Source organism: Melospiza melodia, chromosome 1, assembly GCF_035770615.1.
Source record: "Melospiza melodia melodia isolate bMelMel2 chromosome 1, bMelMel2.pri, whole genome shotgun sequence".
Taxonomy (NCBI): domain Eukaryota; kingdom Metazoa; phylum Chordata; class Aves; order Passeriformes; family Passerellidae; genus Melospiza; species Melospiza melodia.
The window spans coordinates 5,158,755-5,177,228 of NC_086194.1; the positions used below are offsets into that span (position 1 = coordinate 5,158,755).

General features: G+C 47.2%; 1 protein-coding gene across 1 annotated transcript in view; it reads left to right on the forward strand.

The window, feature by feature from the left end:
* The window catches only part of OXSR1 (oxidative stress responsive kinase 1), an 89,122-nt gene continuing 70,648 nt past the window's right edge, over positions 1-18,474 (forward strand). The window contains exon 1 of the mRNA XM_063176987.1: positions 1-109. Within this exon, the coding sequence (XP_063033057.1) occupies positions 40-109 (70 nt within the window). The 5' untranslated portion in view covers positions 1-39. The remainder of the gene's footprint in view (positions 110-18,474) is intronic.

The window sequence follows — 18,474 nt, forward strand, 5'->3', positions numbered from 1 at the left end:
CCCCCTCGCGGCGCGGAGGGCGGCGGGCGCGGCGCGGCCATGGCCGAGGAGCCCAGCGCGCTGCCCTGGTCCATCAACAAGGATGACTACGAGCTGCAGGAGGTCATCGGTGAGCGGTCATTGGGGTGCGGGAGGGTGCAGGGTGCCCCTCGGATGTGGGGGTGTGAGTCCGCTGAGGGAAGGGGGGGTCCGATCCCCTTCAACTGAGGGGGATCCTGTCACACACCGCGCAAAGGAGTGGGACTGTGCGGCTTCCCCCTCCCTCAGCCATGTGAGGCTGTGAGAGGGTCCGTCCCCCCACACTGAGCTGTGTGAAGGTTTGGGGGGCCCTCAGCTGAGGGGGGTGTCTGTCCCCCTTCTCTGAAGGGTGTGAGGGTCTGGGGTGCCCCTCATCTGGAGGGGTCCCGTCGCACACAGCCCGGCACGGGCTGGGACGGTGTGACCGCCCCCCCTCCAGCCACGTATGTCGGGAGGATGTGAGCGGCTCTGTCCCCTCGCCTTGCCGGGGACTCTGAGGGGCTCTGTGGGACCCCTCTGCTGAGGCTGCTGCCCCTCCTCACCTGTGTGTGCGGCCCGCGGAAGGGGATGTGGGTCTGCCCCATGCCAGGAAGGGATTGTGGTGGTGGCGGGGACGCTCCCCTGGCTAGGGGCTCCTCCCTGGCCTCTGCCCGCTCCTCTGGGCAGGGTCTGGGTCCGCTCGGATCCTCGGACAGGATCGGCTTTGGGGGGCTTTGCTTCCCCCCACGGTGTGGTCTGGGATGTGCTGGGGCTGAGGTTCACTCAGCGGGAGTGAGCTCCGGAGCTGGCGGGGGCTGTCTCCTGCTGGGGCACCCCGGCTCATTTTGGGGCCATCGCCCCTCTCGGCAGGTTCGGAGCCCCGCGCTGCTTTGGTCCCTGCACCGAGGGTTTGGCAGAGCCGCCGGACGAGCCTTTCACCCTGGGGTTTTGCTGCTGCCGTGCGTTTTCATTCATTGTCCTCAGCTCGAGGCCCCATTCCTTGCTCTCTCCATTAAATGATTTTTCTTTTCCTTCTTCACTCTCTCTTGGCGTTAAGCTGCCCAGTTACCAAAGGCCTGCCGCTGTACTGATTTATTGGCTGTCTCGACCATTTTGTTGGGGTGTGTTTGAGGGATATATTGCTCTAGGGCGAGTGTGTGACACATCGGAGGTGGTGCCACAGGTGACTCTAAGGTCGGTGCCTCCCGTCTCACCCTCCGGAGACTCGGAATGAAGCAGGAGAGTGGCAGGGCGGGCTCCCGGCCAAAGGGTTTTAGGAAGGAGGTTAATTCTTTGAGTAATCTTTGTGGAGTGCTTTTATTTGAAGTTTCTGGATGACGTAGCACTGTCATGCCCAGGCTTTCCATCTCTGCCTCGTGGGGAGGTTTGTTTTCTGTTCAGGGTTGGAGAGTTTGTGAAAATGCTGCTTTAAGAGATTAAATTCTTAGCATTGTTTAAAAGTAGGAAGGAACTAAAGCTGTGGAGTGGGGGAAATCCTTCTGGAAATCCCTTGTACTCTGTGGGACCAGGCTTTGTCCTCTCCCTCTGCTCAGAGGCAGCAGCAGTGCTTTAGGAAGGGGACCAAGGGAAGGTGTAATCCTGCAGACCAACCCTTTAAATCTCCTCTGGAAAATGTGTCCTGGGGGGAGGATGTTCAGCCTCCCCGAGGAGCAGGAGATACAGGTGTGGGGAGGAAAGGGGAGAACGTGCCACCGATTTCCTGTGGAAAGAGAACTGAATTTCTCCTAGGAAATTCTTCCTTTTCTTTTGAGGGCCTGCAGAGGGGGGTTTTGTGGTGGCAAAAAGAAAGGATTTGGACGTGAGTAATCAAAGACAGGAGCAAATGCCTCTTTGTAGCTGGGGATGGAACAAGAGGGAATGTAAATACACTTCTGCTCTTGGGAGAACTTGCTGCTGGAGATGCACATCCCACCGCCTCAGAATGCTGGGAGACACACAGAGATGTTGTCTCCTGTTAACTGACAGAACTCAGGGAGAAATCTACAAAAAAGTCAAAAAGCGTTGAATTTCTTCTGTATCTTCCCCGTCCCTCCGCAAACCGAGTGTCTGGATGTCGCCTGCTCGCCGAAGGGTTGTGTTGGCATTTGGCATGTGACGGAGCTGCCCTGAGATGTGTATATTGCAAACATATGGTTTCTCTTTTTAACTTTGCTGTCCCCTGCCCCCCCTTTGCTCCTTTCAAACCCTGCCGTGGCTGCCAGCGGCCTGCATGGAGATGTGACGCAAGTTTCCTAGCACGTATATGATTTGTGGGACAAAATGTCACTGTGTTAACTGAGCTGGACTGCCTTGCCTCCTGCTTCATGTCTCCTGTAAACCTCAAGGGTTTTTTGGTTGAGTTTTTTTATTTTTTTTTCAGCTCTCTTTATAACTGAGGAGCTGTAAAGGTTCTTCAGCACGGAACAAAGAGACGTTCTGCTGTGGAAAGAGATGAACCTTGTACCGGTGCTTTTAAAGGATTTAACTTGTTTCCTGATGAAAAAAAAAACGACATTAGTCTTAAAATTTAGAGTAAATTTTGAGATTACAGCTCAGCTGTTTTTTTCACGTGGAATAATGGAAATCCATTTGTAGCCCAGTTCTTTAATTTGTACTATTTTGGCCTGAAAATAGCCATATGTGGCTTTTATTGGATGTGGATGGTTCCATAGCACTCAAGTGCAGGAATAGAAAAAGCAAGTTTCCCACCTGCAAAGAGACCCTGTACTGTAAAACTGCTCCCTGATTCTGGCTAATACTATATATAAATAAAAAAGGATTACTCAGCACTGGGGATGACTCATGCCATTCTAAAGGTGTGGATTAATATCCGTGTTGATTATGCTTGGTTAGTGTTAATAACTGCTGAGTAGCCTCCTTAGGCTTAAATAACTTCTGGTATATTCTTAATCAAGGAACTTTGATCAGAGGAGAATCTGATTTCATTTTAAGAAAAGATAAAATGCAGGTGGGGTAGAGGAAGCAATTTCAAAAGCATTTCAGAGAAATGTACCCCCAGAGTAGCCAGAGTTCTGCAGGTGAATAGGGCCTCTGGAGATGCTGCAATTTTTATCTAAAAAGCAGAATATAGTCTGTGCTGTGGTTGTGAAGGTGGTTGGTCTTCTGAGCGTGGATTGCATATAAATTACTGCAGGCTTCTTTTTGAAGCCTGAAAAAAAATCGACCTCATGCTGCTTGTGCTGATCAGATCCTCACACATTCAGGTTCCCCTGGATCTCACAATTCCTCTTGGAAATGCTGGTAGCAGGAGTGAAGTCGGTTGGAACTGGGTCATTCTCGTTTTGCTACTTTTCTGGAAAGATTAGAGCCCTGCTGACTGTGGCTGTGTGATTTAGGAGCATCCCCTGTGCTGTGAGCAGCCCATGCCAGAAACAGGAGATGAATTAGTGGTGGGAGTGCTCCCAGGCTCTGCTCCTGTGCCCTCTCCCCCCTGACAGATTCCTTTGCAGGCTGCACGAACAGATGTGCTGGGAGTTTCTTATCCCATCAGAAATCAAGGCTAAATTGAAAATTGAAGTCACCATTTTAGGAATGATTAGTTTTTTTAATGACTGTGGTTCAAGTAGCTTTGGAGTTGGGTTTCGCATGTGATCACGTTGATCTTTTGGGGCTGAAAATTAGATTTCTATCTGTGTTTATCCCAGTCCTGTGTGGGAGAACTTTTTTTTGTGGGTAGAGAGGAACTTCTTAGAATTAAGGTGTCTGCTCTCCCAAATTTTATCAAGATGTCCATGCTCATCTGTCTGGTGCTTCAGTAGGAGTCTTGAGCAGAGAAATCCCAGCTGTTGAAAAAGAGCAGCCTGGAGGTGCTGGCCAGGAGCAATCAGGGGCTTTGGATGTAAAAATCAGGCTGGAAGGGGAGGCTCTTGTCCAATGATACTTCAGGGCTTGGGTTTTTGGGGTTTTTTTGCAGTGTGGTGTTCATTGCTGGCTGTGGTGCCTGTGCTGGCTGCAGCCAGTTTCACACGCCTGATATTTAAAACCCATTCAGGAAAAATGTTACACTGTACAAAATAGAACTGCCTGAGCTCTAAACGGAGTGTTTAGGATTCAGTCTTGGTGCCATATGTTTTGTTTTAGCATTTCCTCATGGATTCCCACTCCTCCCCCCCAGCTTTGCTGAGCAAAATTGATTCCTATACTGTATTCCCAGTGCTCAGGCTGGTTAATTCATTTGAAGACTTTCTTTGTGTGCTCATTTTTCCCACATGAAGTTGGTGGAAAAGCCTTAGTTGTTTTATATTATGTTAAAAGTTACATTAAATTAACTTTGGGCCATTGCAGAGAAGTTAAAAAATGAGTGGTCATTCATAGTACTTGGTCTGCTTGGGAATTGAAGTGGGAGATGCTCTGTACCAGTTTCTGCTGCTTGGATGTAGACAAATAAATCTTGTGTGATCCTGAGTGCAACAGAATAGCCAAGCTGCTCCTGCATCCAGGCTCCCTCTCCTCTGGACACTTGACACATCTCTTTAAGACCTTTGATATCCTTGCCCTGCTGGAATTAGAGCTGAACTAAGTCACTTTTCACCCCTGGGGAAGTGAAAGCAAAAGGTGTTTGCTTGTGCATGTGCCTGTTTTTAGTGCCTCTGTTGTCTGTGTGCTATAGGAAGGAGGATAAAATGCACAAGGCAGCAAAATGAGGGCTTACCAAGGCAAGCAGTGCTGAAGGAGGCTGGCTGGGAAGAACTGGGGTTGTTAGCCTTGCCTGCTGGTTGGAGGGGAGAGCAGACACAGATCCTGCTGCTTTCAGCCATTCCAGGGCATTAGGGAGAAAACAACACCCAGGGTGTTTCATGTGGAAGAGTTCACCTTCCCTGGGCCTGGTTCCTGTGTAGCAGCTGCTTCCAGTACTGTTGGCTACCTGGGCCCATTAATGTTTGACACTTCCCTTTCTCAAGAATCCATGCAAATAGTTGCAGTTTAATGCAAATGTCCTGGCTGCTGCTGGGGAGTGTGGCTGTGCTGTGCTGCTGAGCACACCTGAGGGAGGGCTCTACAAATGCATGCCTGGGAGGCTTCTTGCTCCTGCAGCTGATGAAATCTTGGAGAATCAGCTCCTCCCCAGAACGTTTGTCTCTTTAAACTTGGCAGCATCTCTTTTCTTTCTGAGTGTTAGCAGCTTGCCCACTAAGCCAGTCTGGAGATCTTTTTATTAAAAGATGGAGCTCTTTAAAATGATGGCAATAACACTTATTGCTAATTGTATTAGTGCCTTGCAACAAACTTTGTCTTCATCAGATTTTCTTGGAAGATTTCCCCAAAAATGGACAATATCCATCATAAATCTCTGCACAATAAATTTAGCTGTGGACATGCTAATGGAGTGCTTGGAAATTTGGTGTTATTAAACTTTCTTAATAGGGAGAGACAGACTTGAGGGCTTTGTGGGTGTAGAAGAATAGCTGTTGGAGCAGTGGAATTTGGCGTTGCAAAATCTTTGAAATATCAGGATGCTGGGGCTTTCCAGACCAGTCCAGCCTATTTTCCTGCCTTCCCTTTAGAATCAAACAACTGAGATGCAGATAGGAAGGACTTGGCTCTCCAAGTTGCTTCAGTTTCCTGTGACTTCACCTAAGGGAGTTGAGCCTTGACGTTTGTAAAAACGTGGAGCTCAGTCTCTGTTCCTGGCAGCCACGGGAGAGCCTTGGAGACAGGGTTAGTGCCTGGCTGACAGGCAGCCCAGGCTTGTAATCACAAGGCCATGGCTCCTGTGTGAAAGAGATGGGCTACCTCTGGCAGGAAAACAATGTGTATGCTAACGAGGGGAGCCAGACTGGGAACAAAATCCAACTTGTGTGGCTTGAGTAGGACAAGATCATTTAGCAGATGGTGTAACTGCAGCTGAGTGGGGCAGGGATACAGGTGCCTGACTGGTACTGAGTGAGATTTCTCATGTTCCTCATGTGCATGAACATAAATGAAGGGCCTGACCTCAGTGTGGGGTTCTGTTAGCCCTCAGTTTGATCCCTTATCTGAGCTTGCTTGCCTTGAAACACTGCTCATTGCTGGGGTTTTCATGTTAATCATCACAGCCTGCACATTTCTTGGTTTTAGCTACATTAGGTTATTGGAATAATGCTCCCAATATTCCCAGTTAGATTGTGCCTGGGCCAGTCTGACCCTCGCTGCCGGGCCAAAGGCAGCAACTGCGGTGTGTCACCCCAGAGATACCTTGGCTTGCTGGAGATTGCAGCTGGGCACTGAACAAGTCCAGGCTTGTTAGGAACCCCGTGTACCTCAGGAGGAATGGCTTCAGGCGATGGTGAAGAGAAAAAGGAGAGGATTCTGCTGGAGGGTTTAATGTCCAGAGGTTTATTCCATGGTTCCAGAGGTCTGAACGTGAGCAACTGCTCCAACAGAACACAGCCGCATGCTCTGATCACCCTTTTAAGCTCAGGGAGAGGGGGAGGGGAGGTACAGGTGAGCACCAACCAGGTGAGAGGGGCAGGGTCTCAGGGGAAGGTGACACCAGACAGGCCAATGACCCCTGGGCTGAGGGAATCCTTTGAACTTGACCAACCACACGAGGCCTTGCTGGAATGTTCAGCCTGATTGACAGGACTCACTCAGCATGGGGGCAAGGGGGAAGGGAGAGAGGCACAGGCACGCCTGGGGGAATGACCTGGAAGGCCAAAATGGGACATTACAGCACACCACAGCATTAGGTGGTCCTGTCACACTGGAAAAGCAGGTAGAGATTTGTGGTGATACAAATGCACAAATGAAAAATCCAGTACTTCTTTTCACAACTACTCAACAGCTGCAACAACCAGCAAAGTTTTTTTCCAAATCCTTTCACCACTCCCTGAGGTTCTTAAAGATTATTATTTCCTGGTGTGCACCACTGCACACAGAATTCTTGTTTAATGTGAATTTTCTTGTAATGAAGAGAAATTCCATCCTGGAAAAAAGATTTGGTTATGTATCAGCCTCCATCAAACTGGAGTCTAATGTGCCTTGCCAGGATTTCTGAGACCACTTTGGTTCTACACACTGGTGAGTCTGCAGGGGATGATTCTCTTCCACTCTTAAAGATCCCATCTGTGAATGAAGTGCAGAATAAATTCAGAGCACTGATTCACTTTCTCACCAAATTTCCATGTTAGGCAAATCTTCTTTCACCTCCCATCCCTTACAGTTTTATACAGCTTGTGAAGCGACACCTTCAAAGTCTGATAACTCAGTCAAATTAAAATGCACTTGTGAGGGAATACAAAAAAGTTTTTCTGAATGAGGTTTTAATTTTTTGCCAGATTTCAATTTTCTGCTCCAACTGCCTTATCTTGAGAGTTTGGGGTGAGGGAGAGAAACAAAATTAGTGTTTTCTTTCATTTCACTGTTCCATGCTAGACTGACTTTATAGCATTCTCCCAATGGATATTTCCTTTGGGCAGGAAATGAGCCCATGTAAATTCATTCTGGAAAGAAAAGGTACAAGCAGCATGAATTGAAATACTTCAGTGATCATCTCTCACTGTAGTAAACTCTCCTTGGGTTTTGCCAGAGTTTTGTTGTTTTATAGTCATGAATGGTAATTTAAGGACAAATTTACTCCTATTGCTAGCACCTTGCTATTAATAAAGCTGTGTGGGAGGATGCTGTTCCCATTTCCTCCATCCACAGAGTTGAATGAAGTTAAAACTGCAGAGTGAAAATTTGACCTTGAGTACCCACCTCAGTTCTGGTGAGATCTGAGCGAGCACGTGGCTTTCCCAGTGGTATCCTCTGCTGGCTTGGTGTGTGGAAGAACTGAAGTTGGCTTTTGCCTTAGAGCAGAGCTAATTAACAAATTTTACTGTTCATTACTGGGCAGGGTGGTGTCAGGTAGGAAAATGGGTAAAAAAGCTCTTTGTGAATGTGGAGTTGTGTTGAGGTGCTTGTGGCAGGGTGTGACATTATTGCATCTTGGGGCAGTTCAGCACATATTTTGTAAAAAACATACTGATGGTTTACTAAATATTGGATGAAAGCTCCATAGTTACTGTTGGACAGGTTGTGCATTTTCAATTTTGATTCTCTCTGAGCTAGGCTCTTGTTCATTTTCACTCTTCAGGGGATTTTAAGCTTATTTCCTTAAGTTCTGGGGTTCATTCCAGCTTTTCTGAAAAGGAAGCCTTGCAAACAGTGCAGAGGCTATTGGAAAATGATGGTGTTTGAAAAGTGAGAGAGCACAATGATGGCTGTGGCATGAGAGCACTCACAGAATATTTTTCTTAGCAAAATTATGGGCTGGGCTGTGCTCTGAGCTGATACGTGTTGGGGTAAGTGGGGAACTGAAACTGCAGCTGGCAATTTCAGGCTGTCTCCAGCTTCAGGCAGGAACACACTATTAGGTTATCTCCATGTCTTGAAAATTCATCAATTAAAGACCATGTTCTTGTTGTGGAGTAAGCACCTTTCCTGCAAAATCCACAGAGATGGTATAATGATGTCAGTTTTCAGAACAAACCCAGAAAGCTCCTGTCACTTTGCTGAGACACAGCCAGTGAGGACTCCCAGGGTGGTGGAGTTCAGTGCCCTGCTCTGGCTGATGCCAGAGTGTATAATCCCTGTAGGGAATTAATGAATGCTTGTGCTGGAAATGGCACATGGGGGAATTGCTGCCACACGTTCTGTTCAACACCCAAACCTCCCTGTGACCCTCCACTGCTGGATGGAGCAGCTGCTTCATGGATTCCCCACCACAGTGAGCAGTAACAATGCCTTGTCTCTCACTGCATGTGGCTGAGGCTTGGTGCTTTTCTTACACCACTTGCTTTGTGTTCAGGCTGTGTCTGCAAGGACAATTCCCTCTGAAGGTGCAGGGAAGCTGAACCTTGAAGTTTGTGCTGTCTCCAAACCTTAAAGGTGGTGATCCAGTTGTCTCCAGTTTGTGATCCCTCAAGATCTACCAATGGAAATGGAGTTCTTTGGAATCTTGATGTGTTATGTCTTTACTTCTTAGGCCACTTCTTTGTGACCCTTTCTGTCTCTCACCATGCAAAGTTGTCATAAAATTGCAGAGTCATGGGATCCTTCAGATTGGAGAAAACTTTTTAGATCATCAAGTCCAGTCAATTCCCCTGCACCACTGTGGTCACCACTCAACCCTGTCCCCAAGTACCACATCCAGTGTTTTTTGAACACTCCCAGGCATGGTGATTGCAGCACTTTCCTGGGCAGCCTGTTCCAATGCCTGACTGCCCTTTCAGTGAAGGTGTTTTTCCTAACACTCAATATAAACCTCCTGAGGTGCAACTCCAGGCCATTTCCTCTCGTCCTGTCTCTTCTCCCAGGTAACAAGTGGCTGACTCCCACCTTGCTCCAGCCTCCTTTCAGGGAGTTCTAGAGGACAATAAGGTCCCCCCAGGAGCAGAAGCAAGTTGAAAGGTGAAGCCATAAGTTCCATCTTTCACTAAAGTAAAAATAGTCATTGAGGATGCCAATTGCTGTCTAATAAATAGCTTGGTATTAACAGTTAATAAATACCTTGGTATTGACTTGCAGCAAACTATACTGGAAAAAGCATCTTGAGCATGAGCAGGTTTCCTGTTGGACAGGTCACCAATGCAAATCTTATTGGAACAGCTGAGGGGCCTGATGAACTGGCAACCTCAGCTCAGTTATTTGTCCACATCCTAAGGCTCAGGATGGTTCTTGTTACTCTTGGTTAAGGAATGTAATTTTTAACTAGTGGGCTAATCTTTTGTGCTGAACAGACTGAGAGGTGCAGAAAATCTTTATTAGATCAAGATATTTGCTGAGAAGAAAGGATAATAGCCTTTGAGAGAAGATCTATCTGATACTTAAAAGCTTATTTACCTAAAATAACCACGGTACTATCAAACATCTGCACTGTAAGCAGACAGATTGTTCTGTTACGTGGAAACGTGGCCAAATAAAATATCCTCTACAGCTGACAATTACATTTGAGACAGAGTTCAGAGATAAAAATTGGGAGGGAAGAAAGGAGAGCACCGGCTTGGCTGCTGTAGCAGGGCTGTGTTTTGAGCCTTGGTAATACCTGATGACAGCCAGCATGATATTTACATTGCTGCATATACCATAAAGGCAACTGACAGTGATTAAAAGGGAAGGATGAACTTTCTCCACTGAAGTTGCTGTGTTTGGAAATGAGATGTTTGAGCCTGCTTTCCATCGTGTAGAATTAGCACTGCATAGCTGCAGTGCCCTTTAAATTAGCCAGAGATGTTGGCACAAAATCAAATAAATATAATTGGTTTCAAACTAAAAATCTAATTTAGGCATGCTAATAGCATCTTAAGTAAATGTGGCAGGTCACGCAGGACTTGTGTAACTGGCCCTTGGAGCTTTCTGCAGTGACTGCCATGGGGAAAATGCTTTCTGAGGTGTTCCCCAAATCACCTGGGTGCCTTGGGCAGCTGGAGGGTGTTTATTAAAGGCACGATGGGAATGTCTGCTAGTCTGGACTTCTCTGGGATATCCTGAGGGCTGCAGGGGTCAGGCATGCAGCCAGGAGCAGCACCCTCTGCCCCCTCTCTTCCGTGCTTTGGTGTTTGCAGTGGAGGTTGTGGAGCAATGTCAGATGGGCTGATGCTCCTCCCTGGCAATGCTTCTCTCTGCTGATGCCTTCTGTGGCAGGTGCTTTCCCTGGTCTTTGTTTGCTTGTCCTGCTCAGGTTGGGCTCTGATGCTGGGGGCTGCAGCTCTCACAGGGAGGCAGTGGAAAGCTCTCCTTGGCTGGGTGTGTGTGGGCTGGTGACTGCAGATGAACTCAAACAGCAAAGGGACCCAGTGACAACTTTGTCACGTCTCTTACTGACAAGCTTTGCATGGTCAACACTATTCCTCTCCCTGTGTTCCAGTCCTGGCCTGTTTTATATTGACAGGCTGACCATTTTCTCTCCAAGCCTGTCACTTCCCTGCTTAGTCTGGGAGGATTCTCAACCTGAATGTTTGCTGAAGGTGGAAAACAGACAACATTTTTCTGTGGTCAGGGCCTAAGAGGTACTGAAAGATTTGTGAGAGAACAATGTAGTGTGGGGTGGGGTGAAGATTTCCACAAGACTCCCCTTCCTTTCTGCAGAAACCTTGGCACTGAGTCATTTAGATTACAGTAGCTAACCTCTCTCCAGCTTAGAAATCAATGTCATTTATTTATTTATAGTTTAGAGTTCAGTGGGGCCATGGGAGATGTACCTAGCTGGGGGTATTGCCCATCAGTTCCTGATGGCTCTGAAAATAACACTGGACTTCTTACAAGTGATTGGATTTGGGTTTGTATTCCTTCCCCTGAGTCTGAGACTTGAATTAAAGACTTGGGCAATAGGTCTGCAGCACTGAGTGTTTCTGTATTGATGGACACTGGAGGGGCAGCGTGTTTTAACAAGTGCTGGCAGCACTGTGTGATCTTTGCTGCCTTATCATCCTTCTCCACTGTACATGGAGCACTAGGAATCTTGAGAAATACATTGTCTTACATGGGCACAAACCTCTGAGCTCTGGACATGGTGTGTGGCTTTCAGTGGTATTCTCAACTGTGAGAGCTCTTGTCAAGATGGTGAATAACTCACTGTCAGCAAGTTTATGTGCTGTTCAAATGTTTTGGCTCTAATTCTAATTGGATAGCAGACTTTCAGAATATGCTCCTCCTTATTCTCTGAATTCTTTGAGCATGCTTGATTAATGCTGGAATATCAGTTGTCTGTTGGACACTGCAGGTGCTGACATAAATTAAGCAAAGACTCTCAATATTTGAGAAAGACACATAATGGTGTCTTAATAACAGAAATCTCTTGTATTGTGAGTACTATTTGAAATCTTTGACCTCACAACTTGCACAGAATCTCAAACTACTTGAGCTGTGGATGTACTGGAAGAAATGATCAGAGAGGATTGCAAAGCAATACACCTGCAATTTAAATGAAAGAAACAGGAATTCAGGAGTGAAAACTGCTTTTTCCTCTTCCTCCTTCAATTCTTCAGTAAAAGGTTTAGACTGTACTCATCAGATGTGCTGGTGTGAAATGGAAGTCACTTGTATTTAAGTCTTAATTCTCTGCCTGGACTTGTTACCTCCCCATCCTTGCCTTGCTCAGGGTGTTGTCCAGCACATGCCCTGTGCCTCCCTGTACCTGCAGCCACCTTTGGCTTGAACCCAGCCGAGTGTTCCCAGCACTGGGCTGTGCTCAAGGTGAGCCTGAACCACAAATGAACCTGCTGCATGCAGGGATGTGAGTGAGGCTGGGCTGGAGGGCAGGGTGACATTGTGACATTGACCACACGGAAATGCAAAGTTTTAAAATGATTTATTTACATCAGGGATGAGCTGTTGTTCCTAAAGCCTTTTCATCAGAAATATGAGGGTAGCCACTGCCTTGTAAATGTGAGAGTTCAGCTCTTCAGCTGCCTGCAGCATTGTAGCATGCATGCAGTTCAGGTCTTCATATGTAGTGTGCACTTATGTCTGTGGGGATGGCTGGTTTTCCTCCATCCCCCATATAGGCTTTAAATTTGGCTCCCTCACAACTTTCCAGTTAAATCTGCTTTCACTTTCTGCCTTTGCTTATGCCTCTCTGATTTATTTCTTCTCTGCACTGTATTAGCAAGTGTTTCTCTCCCCCTTCTCCACACAGTATCTTTCCATCTCTTCTGTGGATCAAACGCTGCATGACTCGAGTTGGGAGAAGGTGCACCAAGTTAAACCTGGCCTCTTACTGCCTCTGCCAGGGTTTAAACCAGGGCCTTGTGCTGTGGATGTGTCATCCTTCAGCTTGTAAAGAAATGTAAAGCCCTGTCCTTCTCTCAATAGGCAACACTATTCACAGTAAATTTGTACTGGGAATGAATTGTGGAAAGGTGTCAGTGTGGCTGTGCTGGTGCAGCTCTGGGAGCTTCCTGAGGCTGGGTGCATGTCTGCACTCCCATGTTGCTGTGGGAGGAGAGCTGTGCTCACTCCTTTGCTTTTGTAACTTTTTTGTGTCTTGGCCATGGATTATTGCTCTGCTGCTGCTTCAGTTTACCACAGGCCTCCCAACCACAGAGCAAACCCAGCTGAATTCTCCCTTCCTGGTTTTGCTGCTGTTCCCAGTGTCTCCAACAGCAGCACTCAGAGCCAGCTGGGTGTTTGAGCTCACTCTGAGCAGTGCTGGAAGCCCCCAGTGATCCTCCTGCTGACTGGGGGCTTTAACTCCACTCCTAGAATTGTTAACACTCTTTCTGCAGTCCCATGCTCAGCAGATGACAAAGCTTTCTCAGCTTTGCTGTGAAAGCATTTTCCTCCCCACAGGTAAGCAGACTTTTTGCCCCCTCTGTGGCAATACTAGGAGTATGTCTGAGTCCTGTTATGAATTCCCTTTGGTTTTATTAATGCTATTTGGAGCTGTTATTGTAGATGGTATCTTCCATTTTGTAGTAAGAATTTGGTGTGTAGTGGGGAGATGGCTTGAAAAACATATTCAAGGAGCATTAACATTGCATTACTTCACTCTTCCTGAATCGTGGGGCTTGTGCCAGCAAGACTTTGACATCCAATGGACTCTTGTTACCAAGTCCTGCTTGGGGAAAGGAGTATTCCCACCCCCTGCTGAGTTGGCTGGAAATTCCAGAGTAGGCTTTTTTTTTTTTTTTTTTTTTTTTTTGCTAGCTTGTTTTTAGAAGCAGTTCATTCTTTGCAAGGGGACTCTTCTCACATGAGAGACATAAAACAGAGGCATCACTTTGCCTTCATAGGAAATGGACCAAACAATGCAAGATCAGTCTGAATTTGCAATCCACTATTTAATTTCTGGTTTAATTAGATGTGTGTTTCCCTGTGCTCTGTAAGAATGCATAAGAAGTTCTATTCCCAGTCTTGTAGCTTCTTGTTTTATTGCTGTATTGTCCTTGGAATGAGTAATCAGAGCAGGGCTCCCACAGCTCTTTGGCACGAGGCTCTCAAAGAGCTGAAGCATCCAGAGATGGAGTGAGCCTGCAGAGACAGGAATACCCAGCCTGGCTTGTAAAGCATTGAAGGTTTCCTGGGCTTGGGGGTACCTGGAACCTGAAAGTCACAGCTTGGTGCAGAGCAGCCTTGCAGGGAAGTGTTTTGTGTGCATTGTTCACAAGAGGAAAACCCGGGGGCACAATGACAAACAGAGCCTGCGTCAGCAGCGGCTCTCTGGCACCGCACTCCAGATAGTGGAGGATGGAGTCCAGATCTGGCTTAAAAATAGAGAGGTCGTGTGTGTGCAGGGCAGGCTTCTGTGGAGGTGTCTGGCTGAGCATTGCCCCGTGCTGAAGGAGACTTGGCAATGTGACTTATGGGGCAGGTGGAGAGCAGCATTTCCCCAGCCTTAGAAGAGTTGCTGCTGTCCCCAGCTATCCAGTGGGAAGTTCTAGAGGAGATGGAGATGAATTGTACAGAGGTGGAAGGCCAAGGTTGGGGGAAAAACTGGGAGATCTGATCAGTTAGCAAGGGGAAAAAAAGCTTACCATGTGGGTGGTCAAACACAGAAACAGCCAGAGATTGTAGAAATATCTCTTGTTAAAGAAAATCCAAACTAGACTGAATTCAATGCTGAGGAATCTGATCTAAGCAGGATTTGATCCTGCTTTCTGCAGGAGGATGGACTAGAGGTTCCTTCAGACCTAAATGGTTTGTAATGTTCATTTAACCCTGGGAAAGTATATTTCCTCTTCAGAAGAGATTTGATACTTACCTATTTGATCAGGGTAAGGACTGATGCTACAAGACTGTTATGGAACACATCCCCTGTTGATTGTAACAGCTTTGTGAGCAACTGAGTTGCAATGAAGGGAAACTTTCACATCTCTGAGGGTGCCTGAAGTAAATTTAAGGCTGGGGCAACACTGTGTTGTGAGTCCTCCTACCATGTAACTACTTCAAAGTGCTGTTGCACGTGGTAGGAGAACACTATCCTGGAGCCAGGATTTGATGCTTGTCTTGTGACTGTTTGGCATGACTGTTCATTGCTTAAGCAGATCTCCCTGCCAAGAGGATCTCTGGCTTCAGTTGCACTTGCCTGGGAAGAGGCATCGGTGCAATTCATCCCAGTCTTACTGGGAGAGCTGCAATGTCCTTATGTGGCTGCAGAGATTCACTTAAATTGGAGACAAAGTGTGTAGGGACGTGCTGTGTCCTCTGGTCTGTCCCGTCTTTCCACTCCTCCAATTAGCCTTGAAATAATTGGCTTCCATTAACTTCAGCTGAGATCTCAGCAGGTTTGTCTTTATTTTCAAAAATGGAAGCTTCATGTAAATTGTGGAAGTGTAGCAGAGATGGAATCCGGCCTCCTTTGAAAGCTGGTGCTGGGCTTTCATGGGGAGTGTGTCTCAACTGAAGGAGCTCAGGCTGGAGCTGTGGATGCTGAAGGGACCATGGATCCAGAGGAGACAACCTGGAAAATCAGGCTTCAGTAACTGAGTGCTTGAGTTTTTTTTATTTGAGTTATTTTAATCCTTTCAGAGGTCGGTTTTATTTCAGAAAGAGCCATTTAATCGCAGAAACATGAAAGAAGCAGGGGTTACAAAGGGTATGTTTCCCTCTTAAGGCGGTGTTTTCTAAAGTAGGTCGTGACCCTCTTATGCAGGAATTTTGCAGCTGCTATCCTAAGGGTTGGAACTATATCTGAGAGCCTTAGAGAGGCAAAAGCAGGGGGTATTAAGCAGATCTTAATACCCATTTGGGGTCTCCTTCCTCCCCATCATCCTTCAGCAGAATGATCTCCTGCTTTTCAGGAATAAAGCAGCAAGCATTTGGCTGTGCCTGCTTTTCATTGTTTTGCTAAGCTGTTCTGTTGGGAGAGATTAACCAGGGAGCAAATTTTCTCCGAAAGAGGCAGAGCCTCAGCCCTGACCTTGATCAGGGTGTCTGAGCTGGGAGTGAGTGGGAACCCAGCACAGGAACTTTAATTAACCCTGTGCTGCCCATGGCATCGGGACTGCTGGGAGAGTTGGTTTGTCCAAGTTGTGTTACCCTGGCACAAACTGCCCTTGGGCTTTTTCCTGTCCACAGCAGCCCAGGAAATCTCTTCTCTTCCTGCTGTTGCCCACATATTGGAATAAGGCTCCCAATATTCCCAGTTAGATTGTGCCTGGGCCAGTCTGACCCTCGCTGCCGGGCCAAAGGCAGCAGCTGTGGTGTATCACCCCAGAGATACCTTGGCTTGCTGGTGGTTGCAGCTGGGCACTGAACAAGTCCAGGCTTGTTAGGAACCCCGTGTACCTCAGGAGGAATGGCTTCAGGCGATGGTGAAGAGAAAAAGGAGAGGATTCTGCTGGAGGGTTTAATGTCCAGAGGTTTATTCCATGGTTCCAGAGGTCTGAACGTGAGCAACTGCTCCAACAGAATCCCCCCGCATGCTCTGATCACCTTTTTAAGCTCAGGGACAGGGGGAGGGGAGGTACAGGTGAGCACCAACCAGGTGAGAGGGGCAGGGTCTCAGGGGAAGATGACACCAGACAGGCCAATGACCCCTGGGCTGAGGGGCATCCTTTGAACTTGACCAACCACACGACGCCTTGCTGGAATGTTCAGCCTGATTGACAGGACTCACTCAGCATGGGGGCAAGGGGGAAGGGAGAGAGGCACAGGCACACCTGGGAAAGTGACCTGGAAGGCCAAAATGGGACATTACAGCACACCACAACACCCACATATTTGTTACCTGCTCCTAAACTTTAGATAACTTCCTCAATGAGCTTTTTCTTTTTCTCTCTGTTGGTGTCATCTCTCCCTATGCTTGTTTTCACTTAGCAGTGTGTTCAGCATCCTTGCTGCAGCTTCTCTCCTTTCTTTCTCTTGCCACCCTGGCATTTAACAAACAAACTGTGTGGCTGCAAAGCCTGAAGTGCCCACGTTGCCATGTTTCCTGAACTCTCCAGAGAAGCATGGAAAGCAGGCTTTGTTTGGTCCCAGAAGCTGCTGCTGCCACCAAAGAGCAGCTTGCTTGTGGCACATCGTGCTGCAGCTTGCCTTAATCCTCGCTTGATACGCTTTTGAGATTTCATTGTTTCTCTGTAATTAGTGCTACAGAGGAGCTGAAAGAAATGACGAATTAGCAGGAGAGGGGGGAGTGGGGAGAGCAGGTGGTGATCGAACTAAAGAGAGCTGCCAGAAAAGTAGGAGCAGCAGGGAATTAAATGGGAGGAGTCTCGAGTTCAGATGATTCCCTGCCATGTGCCCAGAAGGATTTAGTTTGGGATTTCATTACTGTTCAAATAATGCCTTCCACTCCTAACAGATCGGGTCCCTGTAGGCTGGGACATTGTCCAGCCCTTAGTGAAAAGCAGTTTTTGCCCTCAAGTCCTACTGAGCATTGATCCCCTGGACTCCAGGACTGGAAAGGAGCTTGAGTGGTCCTGCTTTTAATTAGGCTGCATCTATTGTTTCTGGTAGTAACATCCTAAAAGAATAAAACACAAAGCTATTCTTTGTGTGGTGACTTCTTTAAAGCCCTGCACTTCATCTTGTGAAGGACTTGGTTCACAGTAATGATGTTGCATCTGGATTGCAAGAAGCACCTCTGCCAGTTGTGCTTACACAAACTGGCTTTGACTGGCACAGAAATCCTGGGATGTCATGCTGTGGGGGGAAGCAGGAGTATGGTGACACTATTGAGTGTCTGAGATATCCAGAAAGAGTCTTTGAGCACTGTGCTTATGAGGACAGGTAGCTTTAGAGGTATAAATACACACTGAGAATCCAGCTGGGGAGTGAAAAGGGTTGTGTGACAAGACAGTCCTCTGAGGTGCACAGTCATAGATTCCTCCAGCATCTGGCTTGTGTTTTCAGCCTCTATTACTATGCACTAAGACATCCAAAGAGAGAAATCATAATACTGGCACTTTGGATGTGTCAGCAGCAACATTTCTTCTGGGATCCAACTCTTTCCAAAGACCTGATACAGTGTTTGTTTTTTGTTCTGCCTTCCAAAAGGCCATTGCTGTGGGGAGACCAGCAATGCTAGGAAGTGCAAACTCACTCCTGCCTTATGTCACCATTTCTGTGTGTGTTGCTCTCTTTGTCTTGAGCCCTTGTGGTTTTACTTTTCCCCCCATCGAAGCAGCAGCAGAAACAAACCCAGAGAAGCAGCTACTGAGGGGAGAGGAGTAGGTGAGGGCCACCCAGGATTCCAGTGAGTGGGAATTCATTTGTGCTGGGACTGCTGCTTTCATGCTGGATTCCTGCACCTGCTGGGCACAGTGACTGCTGGGAGTGCATATGGAGGTTTGTTTTGGGGTGTTTGTCCTGTGCTTAATGTTGTGTATTTCAGCCCTGCTCCTGGCAGTCTGACCAAACTCTGCTGTCAAAACCTCCCCTCTTTGCTCTTTCTGATCACTTTCTGTTAAATATCTGCACAGACCTCTCCATCATCTGTTATTTGCTCTAGAACCTGCTTACAGCACTCAAAACTTTGTTTTCAAAGCCCTTTGTAAATAGTCTTGCTGTTATTGCTGTCCTTTTCCTAATAACTTTGTTTTGCCTTGTGCT